General features: G+C 41.2%; 2 protein-coding genes across 2 annotated transcripts; one reads left to right on the top strand and one right to left on the bottom strand.

The window, feature by feature from the left end:
• Positions 1-1,080: 1,080 nt before the first annotated feature.
• On the top strand, positions 1,081-4,817 carry LOC306749589 (uncharacterized protein; the record flags this gene model as incomplete). The annotated part of the gene is made up of 4 exons (XM_079232901.1): positions 1,081-1,183; positions 1,982-2,578; positions 2,660-2,779; positions 3,920-4,817. The coding sequence occupies exons 1-4, from the start codon at positions 1,170-1,172 to the stop codon at positions 4,815-4,817; spliced, it is 1,629 nt and encodes a 542-aa protein (XP_079089027.1). The 5' UTR covers positions 1,081-1,169.
• A 2,734-nt stretch (positions 4,818-7,551) lies between these two features.
• Positions 7,552-12,614, bottom strand: apol (apolipoprotein L; the record flags this gene model as incomplete). Its single annotated transcript, XM_079232900.1, has 4 exons — positions 7,552-9,167; positions 10,526-10,645; positions 10,727-11,323; positions 12,601-12,614. 4 exons carry the CDS (start codon positions 12,612-12,614, stop codon positions 8,141-8,143), a joined length of 1,758 nt encoding a protein of 585 aa, XP_079089026.1. The 3' UTR covers positions 7,552-8,140.
• Between the last annotated feature and the right edge of the window lie 3,285 nt (positions 12,615-15,899).

The raw sequence follows: 15,899 nt of genomic DNA, 5'->3' as shown, positions 1-15,899 counted from the left end.
TGAGCCAGATTTAGAAAATGCATCCCCCAATGTCAGCTGTTTAATTAAAACAGTGCTGCATTAATAACATTTAACATCATTTTGTAGTAATACACAGTAAGTATAATTATAGGTGAAGGTGTTTAATTGCATGTATTTGTTTTATTTGTGTGTGTGTGTGTGTGTGTGTGTGTGTGTGTGTGTGTGTGTGTGTGTGTGTGTGTGTGTGTGTGTGTGTGTGTGTGTTCATGTGGGTCATCTAAATAAGGTTTCTCGCTGCTTCTCGCTCCTCCCAAGCCATTTCTAGAATTGTTATTTATTACTTTTACATTCAAGCAAAAATAGAAAGTTTAAATCATAGACCCTGTACGCCACTGGATGGCGCTGTTACTCAAGACTGAGAAGTGAACTGAACTCTGAAGTTATCATTCGTTTTATTTTGCTTTAGCACCTATTTCTTTTAAATTTTATATTGCATTTAACTTTTTATGAAAAATAAATGTACACCAAAAGACGCCGCAAAGCCACTTTTCACTTTTGAGTGATTAAAAGTAAAAAATGAAAGCAATGCTGAATTTGTACCATTTCCAAGAAAGTATATAAAGTAAACACTCAACTAAAGTAGCCTATGTAAAAATTATTATTAATAATAATAATAATAATACATTGTATTTGTACAGCGCTTTAAACGGTCCTCAAAGACACTTTATATGGTAAAAACAGAAGATTCAAATGAAAGCAGTAACAGAATAAACAAGGCAGAGAGATAACTTGTCCTCCACTTCCTCCATTGACATGCAAACATTCAGTTTTTATTCTCTTTGTTTTATTAATGCAACGTTTACATTTACGACATGAAGCATCATGAAGTCATAAAGCTGGTATGCTGCTGAGAAGGGAACCGGTCCTGCAAGTTACACTGGCTTCATTGTTTGAGAGGAAAACAAAACTCAGCTGGTTGAACTCTACCTGGGCGTAGCTCTCCTGATGATGATGATGATGATGATGATGATGATGATGATGATGATGATGATGATGATGATGATGATGATGTGGAGAGAAAAAAACGAAACCAAGCAGAACTAAACACGACTGATCGATCAGATAGCGAGTGTCAGCGACTGGTCAGGTGATCTGTCCACGCAGGTAGTAACAGGAGGAGCTGAAGGTAAGAGACCAAGAGGAGAAACATGTCTGCTGCGAGGTAAGAGTTCACATCTTTGACCTACTTTGAGTGTTTTTTGTTTGTAATTTACTTTGTAGAAGTGTTGTGTGTCTGCGTCTCTTTGTAGTCATTGTGTTGTCTTTTTGCATTTCTCTGAACTTGTTTGTCTCTTGTTGCTGTTTTTAGTCTCTTTGTGGTCATTCAGTTCTTTTTGTAGTTCTGTTGGTTGTCTTTTTGCCTCTCTGTAGTTGTTTAGTGTCTCTTTGTTATCATTTAGTGTCTCTCTGTTGTCATGTTGTGTCTCTTTGATGTAATTTAGTGTCTCTCTGTAGTTATTTAGTGTCGTTTTGAGGTAGATTAGTGTCTCTTAAAGGTCATTTAGTGTCGCTTTGGGGTCATTTAGTGCCTCTTTAAGGTAATTTAGTGTCGCTTTGAGGTAATTTAGTGTCTCTTAAAGGTAATTTAGTGTCGCTTTGGGGTCATTTAGTGCCTCTTTAAGGTAATTTAGTGTCTCTCTGTAGCAGTGTTGGGCCGTGCGTTTTTCGACATAGGCCTTCAGTACCGTGTAGTCCACATCAGGTGCAGACTGCAGATAAGGCTTGGCTGGCCCTGACGGCCCACCACTGCTCTCTAGTTATTTAGTGCCTCTTTGCGGTAATTTAGTTTCTCTCTGTAGTTAATTAGTGCTGCTGTCGGCTTAACTTCAGTGTGGTGTTCCCTCTGGAGATGCAGAATGGCGGTCAGACTCCGGTCCAAAGCGTCCTGCAGCTCCACAACAAAACTTTAGTTTGAATCAGTTTTGAACTTTCACAAACTGGATGGTGTTTTGTGTTCCAGACAGGAGCTGCAGGAGGCCTTGTGCTGCTACATCGGAGACACCCTCATCTACGTCGACACCGTGAGAGAATTCTGTGAGAGGAGCCAGAAATGGATCCTCAGGAGGGAGACGGAGTTGCAAATGATGATGGACATCAAAGACCGGGCCGACAACATTGACTTAAGCATGGACCATGTCACCAAATCGAAGGAGAGATTTAAGGCCTTTCAGCAATACATGAAGAGCAAAGCCACCCAGGTGACTGCAGACAGCCGGCGTGCAGAGCTGGAGATGGAGCTGGCTGCTGTGCTGAAGGACACTCTGGGAGGTCTGGAGGAGCTGGACTCCTTTCTGGATGCGCTGGAGAATCTGGCGGTCACCTCGCTTCATGTGTTCACGCTGGAGAACCAGGGGCTCCGTCTGCCAGAGGGGATCGGCCCTGAAGACGTTCAGCTTGTCATCGCTGCTGCACGGATCATCTGCCCTCACCTCCTCGAGTTTAAAAGAGACGCAAGCGCCTTCTTCCTTCCCAAACTTCAGAATGTGGAGGTGCTGTCGTACCAGCTGAACGAATACATTAAGACCACCCTCAACATCTGTGGGAACTTAGAGAAAAGGTAAAGAGACATTTCAAAATCTTATGCACATTTTGCTAAATAAACATCTGTTTTAAACCATGTGTTTGTGTCTTGTAACAGCTCCCTCAGTAACTTTTCCATGGAGATGAACAATGAATCCCTGGTGGACCTTGATGTGGATTTGTCTAAAGATGACGTACACATGATGCTTTCTCAAATTAATGAGCTTGATGAAATCAGGTGAGCGTTAACCATGTCCGGATACAAATATGCATTGAAAGAAAAGCAACAAAAAATGATAAAAAAGTAAAACAAGAAAAACACAAAATTGAAGAGGAGCTTGAGAAACAGTAGCATCGCTGTAGAGTCAATGTACTGTAACTAAAGAAAATGACAGGCAAAATTATTATAATTCATTGATCAAATGACAAAAAAAACATCAGTTTTTCAATTATGTATATATAAAGGACTCAGAAATGAAAGAATACTTGGGTTATAGTTCTTCTCCAGCAGGAGTTAACCCTCTGGAATCGGGGGTCATTTTCGCGATTTTACATCATTTCTTATATTCACTTTTTTAAAGGTATTGTGCTGTGCCGTTGATCAAACACATAACAGAGATCCAGCTATGCTCATGTTATGAGCTAAAAATGCTAACGTAACGTCAACACTGCAGTAGTAACGATTAACGGAGATCCAACACTACTAGGCGTACTACGTTCACTGAAAGAAAGTTAATGTGGATAGTGACAATATTTGATTACGCACCATTCATTCTTATAGACATGCTGTAGCCAGCTAGCTCCCCGTTAGCTCTTGTTAGCTCGCTCCGTGTTAGCAGCAGCGCTAGCTGACTACAGGTCCCCTTACTAACGTATATATGCTATTGCAAAGTTCAGTAAATACACTTACCCATCTTCAAATGGATCCCTTTTATTGGCGTTGTCCTCTTCATCGCAGGAATCGAATCCTTCAGGCTCTGAAGCTACGCCGTCGTCCTCTCCAAAATGTAGCTTCGCTCAGGCTAAACTCCCTGCTCTCTGTTCCCTCTGACTCAGTGAAGCTTTGTGCATGTTTAGATGCTCTGATCTCGCTGTGAATCTACAAAATTCGACTGAATCTTGGAGAAGTTGAACCATATTTCTGTGCAGAATTATCGCGAAGAAATTAATATTTACAAAATGTAAACATCGTATCCCGCGGATCCGCGGTCGCAGATTTTGAAGGGTTAACACCTAAGTGTTAACACCTACTTTTGTTGCCTCGTGAAATGTGTTTGAACAAGATCCAGATCCTAAATCCAATATTTAAAGTAGCATGCTAACCTTTTGAGATGAGTCATCTTGTGTCTTTCCTAATTTCTTCTCTCCTCTTCATCAGAATGAACCAGAGCTTCCGGACGGTGTTCTTGTTTCAGGGGAAGTGTTCTGGCTTCATCAGTCAGTTCCAAGAGCGACAGGCCAGGATGCTGCAGTCTCTCAACGAGCTGGAGGAGAACGCCGTCCAGCTCGACAGAATGAACACGGGGGCAAAGATCTCCAGCGTGGCCGGCAGCTCAGTGGGGGCAGCTGGAGGTGTGCTCTCCATCGTCGGCTTGGCTTTAATGCCTGTCACATTTGGAACATCTCTAATTCTGACGATGACCGGGTTGGGCATGGGAATCACCAGCGGAGTCAACAGCGCGGTCACCACTGCCACGGAGATCGGCGTAAACCGTAAACATCAAAAGAAAGCCGGTGAGATCTTACAGAGCTTCATGGAGGACGTGCAGAGTCTGCAGGATTGTCTGGAACAGGTCACCAAAGGAGAAACAAACCCAATGGATGTGGTTCTGGGAGTAAGCATGGTGCTTTGTAATGCTGGCGCTATTGGAAAGGGTATCGATTCGCTCATCGATGCCGCGGCAGATCTCCCCGATATCGGTCAGGCGGCAGTCAAAGGTTCTCTCGCCCTCTCCAACTCGGCCAGGGCCGGTCTCATTGGGTTCAATGCGCTCTTCATCGGCCTGGATGCCTTCTACATCTGTAAAGACAGCATCAGTTTGGCCAAAGGCTGCGAACATGAAGTGTCACAGTTCATCAGAGCCAGAGTTGCTCTCTGGTGCTCGGAGATGGACTCGTGGCAGAAGATCAATAACTTCCTGAACAAAGGTCTGGCGACATCAGAGAGGAACGAAGCCGTCCTGGAGACGCCATTTTATCCAGAGAGGGAGACGAAGAAACGCAGCGAAACGGGAAAGAACATTTCGTTTGATGAAGCGGACGAAAATTACAAATAAAAAGAGAACAGTTGTGTGTGATACAGTAGACGATCATCAACTCACTGCATCAAACATCATCAAAATGTCTCTTTGAGGGATTCTTAATCAGCTGTTCTTCTCATGACATAAACCAATTTATTGAATCCTTGAACCGTTTGTTAAACCTGTTTCAAAACATGATACATTGTGTGTGTGTGTGTGTGTGTGTGTGTGTGTGTGTGTATGTGTGTGTGTGTGTGTGTGTGTGTGTGTGTGTGTGTGTGTGTCATTTAGCACTTTACCTTATTAATTAAAACACTACTGAAAAATAGAATTACTATTTTATTTCTTGAGTTGCAATTACTGTCAAATGAAATGGGACCAAAATTATTATGCCAATTACATTCTGTACAATCTGTATGCTCTTCATTATTGTGTATGTATAATTCAATGTGCACATTTTTGTTGCACAATTTAATAAATACAAATTTGAAAAAATAAATGTTGTTTTCTGTTTATCAAAAAAACAATGTTTTGAATTAATATTATTATAGAAATACTTTCATATGTAACAGACACGTCTGTTCAAGTATCCCTCCACGTGGCTGCATTCTTTATCAATACCGACAAACGCTGAGTACTATTTCTTAATATTATCATGTACTAATACTACTATAGTGTGCTGTCCTAACCCTCACTGGATGTATTCCCTCAGCCCCTTCTCTAGTCTCTTCCGTTATCCCGGGACCACCATGTCCATGACGGCATAGCATGCGGCATCAACCCATGACAGTGGGGTCGTCGTTGAGGTTGGCTCAGACATCCTTGAGAGAATCTGGTGCTGACTTTGGCTCTATATAAGGAATGTGAATGTTGAAGTAAAATAAAAATAGAATGTGTCTAACGTGCAAGTGTAGTGCGATTGGAAGAAAATACGGGAGGTTAGGGAAAAAAGTTTCACACTGCTATCGAGCTGGACAAGAGAACAAATTCCATTCTGCGATAACCTCAGTGACACTAACTGTGGTAGTACCCTAATTTTGCCACGATGGTGCTAGATTGGTTAATCCCTGTAGTCCCTGTCTGCCCACTAGAATCACTATTTATACAGTACTACTCCCAACCACTAAGTGTCTCCCTTCTGTCTCTCTCTTTCCTGTGTCACACTCTCACTTCCTCTCTCCTACACGTGTTTTCCTTTCTTAGCTCCCTTCCCCCTCCGTGTTTTCTTCCTCTCTTTAGCTGCACCTCGCCCTTTTTTTTCCTTTCTTCTCCGTGACCAGCGCTTCTACTGTTGTGCTACTTCTGTTAGCCTTTGCAAACTCACGTTTGCTCAGCCCCACCGTATTGTATAAACCTATCCTGAGCTTGTCTACTAAGTTTCTCTACACCACTCATCCCCCAATAGACTCCTTCAGAATAATAGTTTCACCCACACAAAACCAAGCGTAGGGACCTGCCGGTTATGTCCCATGTACGATAGACCGCTATGTTGGTATGTTAGACCCTCTATGTTACACAGTTTATGTTAGACAGCTTATGTTAGACCGCTCAAGTTATACTGCTATGTTAGCATGTTAGACCACCGAACGACCCGGCGGCACCTCCACAATGCCGCAAGTTGCCGGTTCCTTTTTTTTTTTTTAAAGGCATTCAACCACTTTCACAGAAAAAGACCTCAATCATACCGACGACGCTGCGTCACCTCCCTTAAGGGGTTCTCATTCAACCACTCAGACGAACAGAGCCGCCATTATGCAGCGAGTCTTCTCAGTTTCCCACTCGTCCACATCAGACGAACAGCGCCGCTGCCTTCTCACCAGACACACACATATGAATGTATTACCTCGTCAGACCGGCTTCTCTCCACTCACACATGTCATTTTACCTTTAGTCGAGGCGCGGTGTGACTAGAGAGATTGTCTGTGGTTTTCCCAGAAAAAAAGAAATCCAACCTCCACAATCGCCACCACAAATATCACGTCGGGGTCACCAAATGTAAAGTATTCTTAGAATCCCGGGTGGCCATGGGAAGTGAAGGTCCAGAATGCAATGAGTTATGATTAAAAATGATTTAATAAATGGTTGATCACAAAAACAGCTTATGCATTCTCGATATATATATATATATATATATATATATATATATATATATTTATATATATATATATATATAATTATCCTGCACACAAAAAGGCCAAATAAACATTAAATAGTAACCTGCAACTGTGCATAGAAGAGCTATAATGGTATATGTACTGATCGTGTATTTCTAATGTGTAACGTGGTAATGTGTGGTGAAATTGTAAAATGGCTTCTATCATATCAGTCAGATTATTTATAACTAATTTAGTTTACCTGTACTACAGAATGTTATTGCTTCAAGGTTCATTCGGTGGTTGTTTGTTTCATCTCAACCTTTGATTCCAGGTCAAAATATATTTTTTCCATCACACGTCTGAAACAAAGCGACCTAATGACGTGATTATTAGCAGCCAAGTCAGCAATTAGTGTAGCTGTAGAGTAAATATATCTTCTACTAGGACAGCACACTATAGTAGTAATAGTACATGATATTATTAAGTTATAGTACTCAGCGTTTGTCGGTATTGATAACTATATTAATATTAATAATACTTGGACAGATGTGTCTTACAAGTATTTCTATAATAATATTAATTCAAAACATTGTTTTTTTGATAAACAGAAAACCACATTTATTTTTTCAAATTTGTATTTATTAATTTGTGCAACAAAAATATGCAGATTGAATTATACATACACAATAATGAAGAGCATACAGATTGTACAGAATGTAATTGGCATAATAATTTTGGTCCCATTTCATTTGACAGTAATTGCAACTCAAGAAATAAAATAGTAATTCTATTTTTCAGTAGTGTTTTAATTAATAAGGTAAAGTGCTAAATGACACACACACACACACACACACACACACACACACACACACACACACACTCTGTGTCATGTTTTGAAACAGGTTTAACAAACGGTTCAAGGATTCAATAAATTGGTTTATGTCATGAGAAGAACAGCTGATTAAGAATCCCTCAAAGAGACATTTTGATGATGTTTGATGCAGTGAGTTGATGATCGTACATGATGATTGTACAGGATGTAATTTGCATAATATTTTTGCTCTAAATGTATTTTACAGTAATTTTCAGTAGTGTTTTAATTGATCAGGTAAAGTGCTAAATGACACACACAATGTGTCATGTTTTGAAACAGGTTTAACAAACGGTTCATAAATTCAATAAATTGGTTAATGTCATGAGAAGAACAGCTGATTAAGAATCCCTCAAAAAGACATTTTGACGATGCAGTGAGTTGATGATCGTCTACTGTATCACACACAACTTTTTCTTTTTTTTTTCTTCTTTTTCATCCGCTTCATCAAACGAAATGTTCTTTCCCGTTTCGCTGTGCTTCTTCGTCTCCCTCTCTGGATAAAATGGCGTCTCCAGGACGGCTTTGTTCCTCTTTGATGTCGGCAGACCTTTGTTCAGGAAGTCGTAGATCTTCTGCCACGATTCCATCTCCGAGTGCCAGAGAACGGCTCTGGCTCTGATGAACTGTGACGCTTCAGTTTCACAGCCTTTTGCCAAACTGATGCTGTCTTTACAGATGAAGAAGACATCCAGGCCGATGAAGAGAGCATTGAGCCCAATGAGACCGGCCCTGGCCGAGTTGGAGAGACCGAGAGACCCTTTGACTGCCACCTGACCGATATCGGGGAGATCTGCCGCCACCCTGGGCACGTTGCGTAACGCTTTCCCTTCCTGCAGCGCCACTTTGCCCGCACTGACAGCCAGCTCTTCACTTTTTAACATCTTAGCAGCTGAGGCGGCATCGATGAGCGAATCAATACCCTTTCCAATAGCGCCAGCTTTACAAAGCACCTTGCTTACACCCAGAACCACATCCATTGGGTTCGTTTCCCCTTTGGTGACCTGTTCCAGACAATCCTGCAGACTCTGCACGTCCTCCATGAAGCTCTGGAAGATCTCACCGGCTTTCTTTTGATGTTTACGGTTTACGCCGATCTCCGTGGCAGTGGTGACCAGGCTGTTGACTCCGCTGGTAACTCCCATCCCCACCCCGGTCATCGTCAGAATTAGAGACGTTCCAAATGTGACAGGCATTAAAGCCAAGCCGACGATGGAGAGCACACCTCCAGCTGCCCCCACTGAGCTGCCGGCCACGCTGGAGATCTTTGCCCCCGTGCTCATTCTGTCGAGCTGGACGGCGTTCTCCTCCAGCTCGTTGAGAGACTGCAGCATCCTGGCCTGTCGCTCTTGGAACTGACTGATGAAGCCAGAACACTTCCCCTGAAACAAGAACACCGTCCGGAAGCTCTGGTTCATTCTGATGAAGAGGAGAGAAGAAATTAGGAAAGACACAAGATGACTCATCTCAAAAGGTTAGCATGCTACTTTAAATATTGGATTTAGGATCTGGATCTTGTTCAACCACATTTCACGAGGCAACAAAAGTCAATAAAATCAACATGAATAAAGGAATAAATGACAACTTAGGTGTTAAGCCTTTGAAATTTGCGAGTGCGGATCCGCGGGATACGATGTTTACGTTTTGTAAATATTAATTTCTTCGCAATAATTCTGCACAGAAATATGGTTCAACCAAGATTCAGTAGAATTTCCGCTTCCGCTGCCTTCTGCCCGCGAGATCGTCATAATTCAGAGGGAAGAGAGAGCAGGGAGTTTAGCCTGAGCGAAGCTACATTTTGGAGAGGACGACAGCGTAGCTTCAGAGCCTGAAGGATTTGATTCCTCCGATCAAGAGGACAACGCCATTAAAAGGGATCCATTTGAAGATGGGTAAGTGTATTTACTGAACTTTGCAAGAGCATATTTACGTTAGTAAGGGGACCTGTAGCCAGCTAGCGCTGCTGCTAACACAGAGCGAGCTAACAGGGAGCTAACTGGCTACAGCGTGTCTATAAGACTGAATGGTGCGTAATGAAATATTGTTACTATCCCCGTTAACTTTCTTTCAGTGAACGTAGTACGCCTAGTAGTGTTGGATCTCTGTTAATCGTTACTACCGTAGTGTTTACTTTACGTTAGCATTTTCAGCTCATACCATGAGCTCTTCCCCTTTCTGGATCTATGTTAGCTTAACAATGTTAGCATGTAGCTCATTACGTTCTCCGTTACGTGTCGGTGTGTAATCGTTACTTTCTTTCAGTGAATTCATACTGAATTTAGACATATATCTGCCATTGTATTCATATATTCCTCTGCTTTTCAAGCACCAAAACAGTTCGACCACATGAGTAAAGTTATGTTTTCACAAGAGATATGAGAATTGGAATTTTCAAAATCGAGATTACATTTTTCAGCTTTAGGGCCATATTATCTCTTTAGACTTGTGCCTTAGGACAATGGTGCCTCATTATATAGAGAGCTGAGATTGTTCTGCAGTTTGATGTACCACATGGGTATCTACCATATGCAAGCGCCTTTAAAAAGGTGAATTTAAGAAATGATGTAAAATCGAGAAAGTGATTATGATTCATTTCAGGAATGAATCATAATAATTTTGCCTGTCATTTTCTTTAGTTACAGTACATTGAGTCTACAGCGATGCTACTGTTTCTCAAGCTCCTCTTCAACTTTGTGTTTTTCTTGTTTTACTTTCTTATATATTTTTGTTGCTTTTCTCTAAATGCATATTTGTATCCGGACATGGTTAACGCTCACCTGATTTCATCAAGCTCATTCATTTGAGAAAGCATCATTTGTATGTCATCTTTAGACAAATCCACATCAAGGTCCACCAGGGATTCATCGTTCAGCTTCATGGAAAAGTCACTGAAGGAGCTGTTACAAGACACAAACACATGTTTTATAACAGATGTTTATTTGGCAAAATGTGCATAAGATTTTGAAATGTCTCTTTACCTTTTCTCTAAGTTCCCACAGATGTTGAGGGTGGTCTTAATGTATTCGTTCAGCTGGTACGACAGCACCTCCACATTCTGAAGTTTGGGAAGGAAGAAGGCGCTTGCGTCTCTTTTAAACTCGAGGAGGAGAGGGCAGATGATCCGTGCAGCAGCGATGACAAGCTGAACGTCTTCAGGGCCGATCCCCTCTGGCAGACGGAGCCCCTGGTTCTCCAGCGTGAACACATGAAGCGAGGTGACCGCCAGATTCTCCAGCGCATCCAGAAAGGAGTCCAGCTCCTCCAGACCTCCCAGAGTGTCCTTCAGCACAGCAGCCAGCTCCATCTCCAGCTCTGCACGCCGGCTGTCTGCAGTCACCTGGGTGGCTTTGCTCTTCATGTATTCCAAAAAGGCCTTAAATCTCTCCTCCGACTTTTTGACATGGTCCATGCTTAAGTCAATGTTGTCGGCCCGGTCTTTGATGTCCATCATCATTTCCATCTCCGTCTCCCTCCTGAGGATCCATTTCTGGCTCCTCTCACAGAATTCTCTCACGGTGTCGACGTAGATGAGGGTGTCTCCGATGTAGCAGCACAAGGCCTCCTGCAGCTCCTGTCTGGAACACAAAACACCATCCAGTTTGTGAAAGTTCAAAACTGATTCAAACTAAAGTTTTGTTGTGGAGCTGCAGGACGCTTTGGACCGGAGTCAGACCGCCATTCTGCATTAGAGAAACTAAATGACCTCAAAGAGGCACTAAATTACCTCAAAGAGACACTAAATAACTAGAGAGAGAAACTAAATGACCTCAAAGAAACACTAAATTACTTCAAAGAAACACTAAATGACCACAGAGAGATACTAAATAACTACAAAGAGACACTAAATAACTACAAAGAGACACTAAATTACCTCAAAGAGACACTAAACAACTACAGAGAGGCAAAAAGACAACCAACAGAACTACAAAAAGTGAACCCTAACCCTAACCCCCTAACCCTAACCCTAACTGAATGACCACAAAGAGACTAAAAGCAGCAACAAGAGACAACCAAGTACAGAGAAATGCAAAAAGACAACACAATGACTACAAAGAGATGCAGACACACAACACTTCTACAAAGTAAACTACAAACAAAAAACACTGGATTTACCATCAGCTATTTGTGACACAATAAGTATGCATGTGAGAGTTTATTATTCACTAAAAATGCCCACTTAAAGATACACACACTGTCTGGTCTCATTATGTCTGTTTATATAATATTCAACTGTTGTAGATTTCTTACTGTTTTTTACCATTTATTATTTATATTACTTGTATTTTTTCATTTTGTCTCTTGTGTGAACTTTACCCTGTTTGCTGCTGTAATCCTGTAAATGTCCTGACTGCAGAACTAATAAAGGAATATCTAATCCAATCTAATGTAATATAATTTAATCAGCATGCTGGTTCCTAACTGGGCTCAGAACCCTCCAGTGTTCCAGTGAGGTTGTGAGATGATGATGGAAAAGAGGAAAGAATACCAGAGCAGTTCCTGTTTCCAGAAAACTTAATTTCCAACAATACTCTATTGAGCACAGTAAACTGTAATAACCCGATTTTAAACAGTGAAATGATTTTACACTGATGAATAATGTCACTACGTGCAACATTACTGTTCTACACAACAACTGAGGGGGAAACCCCCACCACTCAAAAGCAGTTAACATCTTTATAAACTGCGTGTTTCCTTCTGCGCTCACAGATCTGTCTCCTAAACACACGTCCTGTCTCCTAAACACACGTCCTGTCTCCTAAACACACGTCCTGTCTCCTAAACACACGCATTGTCTCCTGCAGGCTTCCGGTCTCTTTCTGTGCAAAAGTATCTCAAAGATGTGAACTCTTACCTCGCAGCAGACATGTTTCTCCTCTTGGTCTCTTGCCTTCAGCTCCTCGTGTTATTTCCTGGTGGACAGATCACCAGATCACCAGATCAGTCGCTGATCGTCTCCATCTGATGGTGAGGAGTGTTTATTCTGCTCGTTTGGTTTTCCTTTCTCCACATCACCAGGAGAGCCACGCCCACGTAGAGCTAAACCAACGCAGTCGTCTGAGTTTTGTTTTCCTCTCAGAATGAAGCTGTCTAACTTGCAGGACCGGTTCACTTCTCGCGTGATGTTGTTCTCACACCAGCTGATTGTATCACGCTGCCTTCATGTCGGAAATGTAAAACTTTGCATTAATAAAACAAAGAGAATAAAAACTGAATGTTTGCATGTCAATGGAGGAAGTGGAGGACACGTCATCTCTCTGCCTTGTTTACACTGTTGCTGCTTTCATTTGAATCTTCTGTTTTTACCATATAAAGTGTCTTTGAGGACGTTTTAAAGCGCTGTACACATACATTGTATTATTTATTATTATTATTATCATTATTGTTATTAACAATAATAATTTTCACATAGGCTACTTTAGTTGAGTGTTTACTTTATATACTTTCTTTGCTCCTCCACTACATTTCAGAGAGAATAAAGACGTTATTTCCTGTTAGAGGACAACCTGCAGCTTTATTTATTTAGAACATCTAGAAATGGTACAAATTCTCAGCATTGCTTTCAATTTTGACTTTTAAACACTCAAAATGCTGAAAGTGAAAAGTGGCTTTGCAGCGTCTTTTGGTGTATATTAATTTTTCATAAAAAGTTAAATGCAATATAAAAAAAATTAATAGGTGCTAATGCAAAATACAAACTTGAATGATGCCTTTAGGGTTCAGTTCACTCAGAAGTCTTGTGTAACAGCGCCATCCAGTGGCGTACAGGGTATTTAAATATAAAGTTGTATGTTTTTGCTTGAATGTAAAATATGAAAGGAATGAATAATAATTCTTGAAATGGCTTGCTGTCAGCTGATAGATCAAACACTGCTGCCATGAAGTAACATGTGTGAATCAAGGCTAGAGACACACACACACACACACACACACACACACACACACACACACACACACACACACACACACACACACACACACACACACACAGTGGTCTGTGTACTGGTACTGGACTAAAGGTTTAGTTAGGAGTAGAGTCAGTAGACTGGACTAAAGGTTTAGTTAGGAGTAGAGTCAGTAGACTGGACTAAAGGTTTAGTTAGGAGTAGAGTCAGTAGACTGGACTAAAGGTTTAGTTAGGAGTAGAGTCAGTAGACTGGACTGAAGGTGTAGTTAGGAGTAGAGTCAGTAGACTGGACTAAAGGTGTAGTTAGGAATAGAGTCAGTAGACTGGACTAAAGGTTTAGTTAGGAGTAGAGTCAGTAGACTGGAGTAAAGGTTTAGTTAGGAGTAGAGTCAGTAGACTGGACTAAAGGTTTAGTTAGGAGTAGAGTCAGTAGACTGGACTAAAGGTTTAGTTAGGAGTAGAGTCAGTAGACTGGACTAAAGGTTTAGTTAGGAGTAGAGTCAGTAGACTGGACTAAAGGTTTAGTTAGGAGTAGAGTCAGTAGACTGGAGTAAAGGTTTAGTTAGGAGTAGAGTCAGTAGACTGGAGTAAAGGTTTAGTTAGGAGTAGAGTCAGTAGACTGGACTAAAGGTTTAGTTAGGAGTAGAGTCAGTAGACTGGACTAAAGGTTTAGTTAGGAATAGAGTCAGTAGACTGGACTAAAGGTTTAGTTAGGAGTAGAGTCAGTAGACTGGACTAAAGGTTTAGTTAGGAGTAGAGTCAGTAGACTGGAGTAAAGGTTTAGTTAGGAGTAGAGTCAGTAGACTGGACTAAAGGTTTAGTTAGGAGTAGAGTCAGTAGACTGGACTAAAGGTTTAGTTAGGAGTAGACTGGACATAACGAACACACGTCGGGTGTCGCCGCTCCCGTCTCCCCAAGATGGGACCCGATCCGTGAAAATATAGTTTTTCCCGTGGCGCATAAAGGTTTGGGACCGCTGGACGAGAGGATGTAGAGGGAACATGCATAATATTGTGATTCGCAAAACCTGCTTCGTGGAGTCTGTGTTCCACCACAGTCCCGGATGTGCTTTTATTTTTTTTATTTGATTGTAGGGAGTAACGAAGGTTTCATGGGAAATGTATCGGAGTAAAAGTACCAGTTTTCTTTGCAAAATGTAGTGAAGTAAAAGTAAAAGTCAACAGAAATATAAATAGTAAAGTAGAGTACAGATATCCCAAAAAACTACTTAAGTACAGTAATGAAGTATTTCTACTTTGTTACTATACACCACTGCTATAAACATCTAGCATGATCTGAGCATAGTTTGATCAAGATTCTCCAAAAAGGCCTTTTGGAGCTGCCCCCGAAAATTGTTGATTAACTTCATTTAAATTGCTGAAATACAGTAAAGCCCTGTGGGAAGAGTTCTATCCGAACAGAAAAAAATTGAACTTGCCGTTAAGTTTATGTAATTACATAAACCCCGTAACCTTGTCGTCATTTCCGTCTGCGGCCGTAACGTTTCAATAGATCGTCAATAAGTACATTTTACAAAGTCGGATTTCAAAAAAAGACACTTCTTTGTAACCCTACGAGCTTGTATGAATCTAATAAAGTATGCTAGATTGTGTGTAGTATGTGTGTAGTATATTAGGACTTGAACAATCCAAATTTTCTTCGACTCGCTTCGACTTTTTCCACTGTGGAGACTTCCGTGATCGTGGTTGGATCATGCAGTTGGAAAAACTCGGGGGTGGCTCGAGAAGCCAATGTTAAATATTTAACTGCAAAATAGTAATGTGTGTTTGATTCTTTCTTTTTTTTGCATTGAACCATACTGGGATGTTTGCTGGAATTGATTAGATGGCTCTACCAAAAAATGTATTCCACCAGCCGCCACTGGTTGAAACACTTTACCTGGGTACTGGTTGCTAAACCAGTTTTTATGTTAAATATTGCCCTCTGGTGGTGGAATTGGGGATTGGTTTGGATTTGACCTTTGCCCTCACTAAGAATTCCTGTAGATTCTTGAACACTCACAAAACACAGAGAGTTTGGATCAAAGTTCAATTCACGTAGATTTATTTGTAACAGTTTCACAAATAAAAAAAGTTGGGCACGGTATCAAAAGACAATAACTTCCTTCCACATCTGTGTTTCCCAACTCTCGATAAGACAAACAGACATATTACTATAACGTGACAAACCGCCTTGCGTCCAACCCCCCTCACTTCATATATCTCGTCACCCACTCTCCTCATGTA

This window comes from Taurulus bubalis (genome assembly GCF_910589615.1).
Source record: "Taurulus bubalis genome assembly, chromosome: 17".
In the NCBI taxonomy this organism is placed as follows: domain Eukaryota; kingdom Metazoa; phylum Chordata; class Actinopteri; order Perciformes; family Cottidae; genus Taurulus; species Taurulus bubalis.
This window is presented reverse-complemented; position numbering and strand designations above follow the sequence as displayed.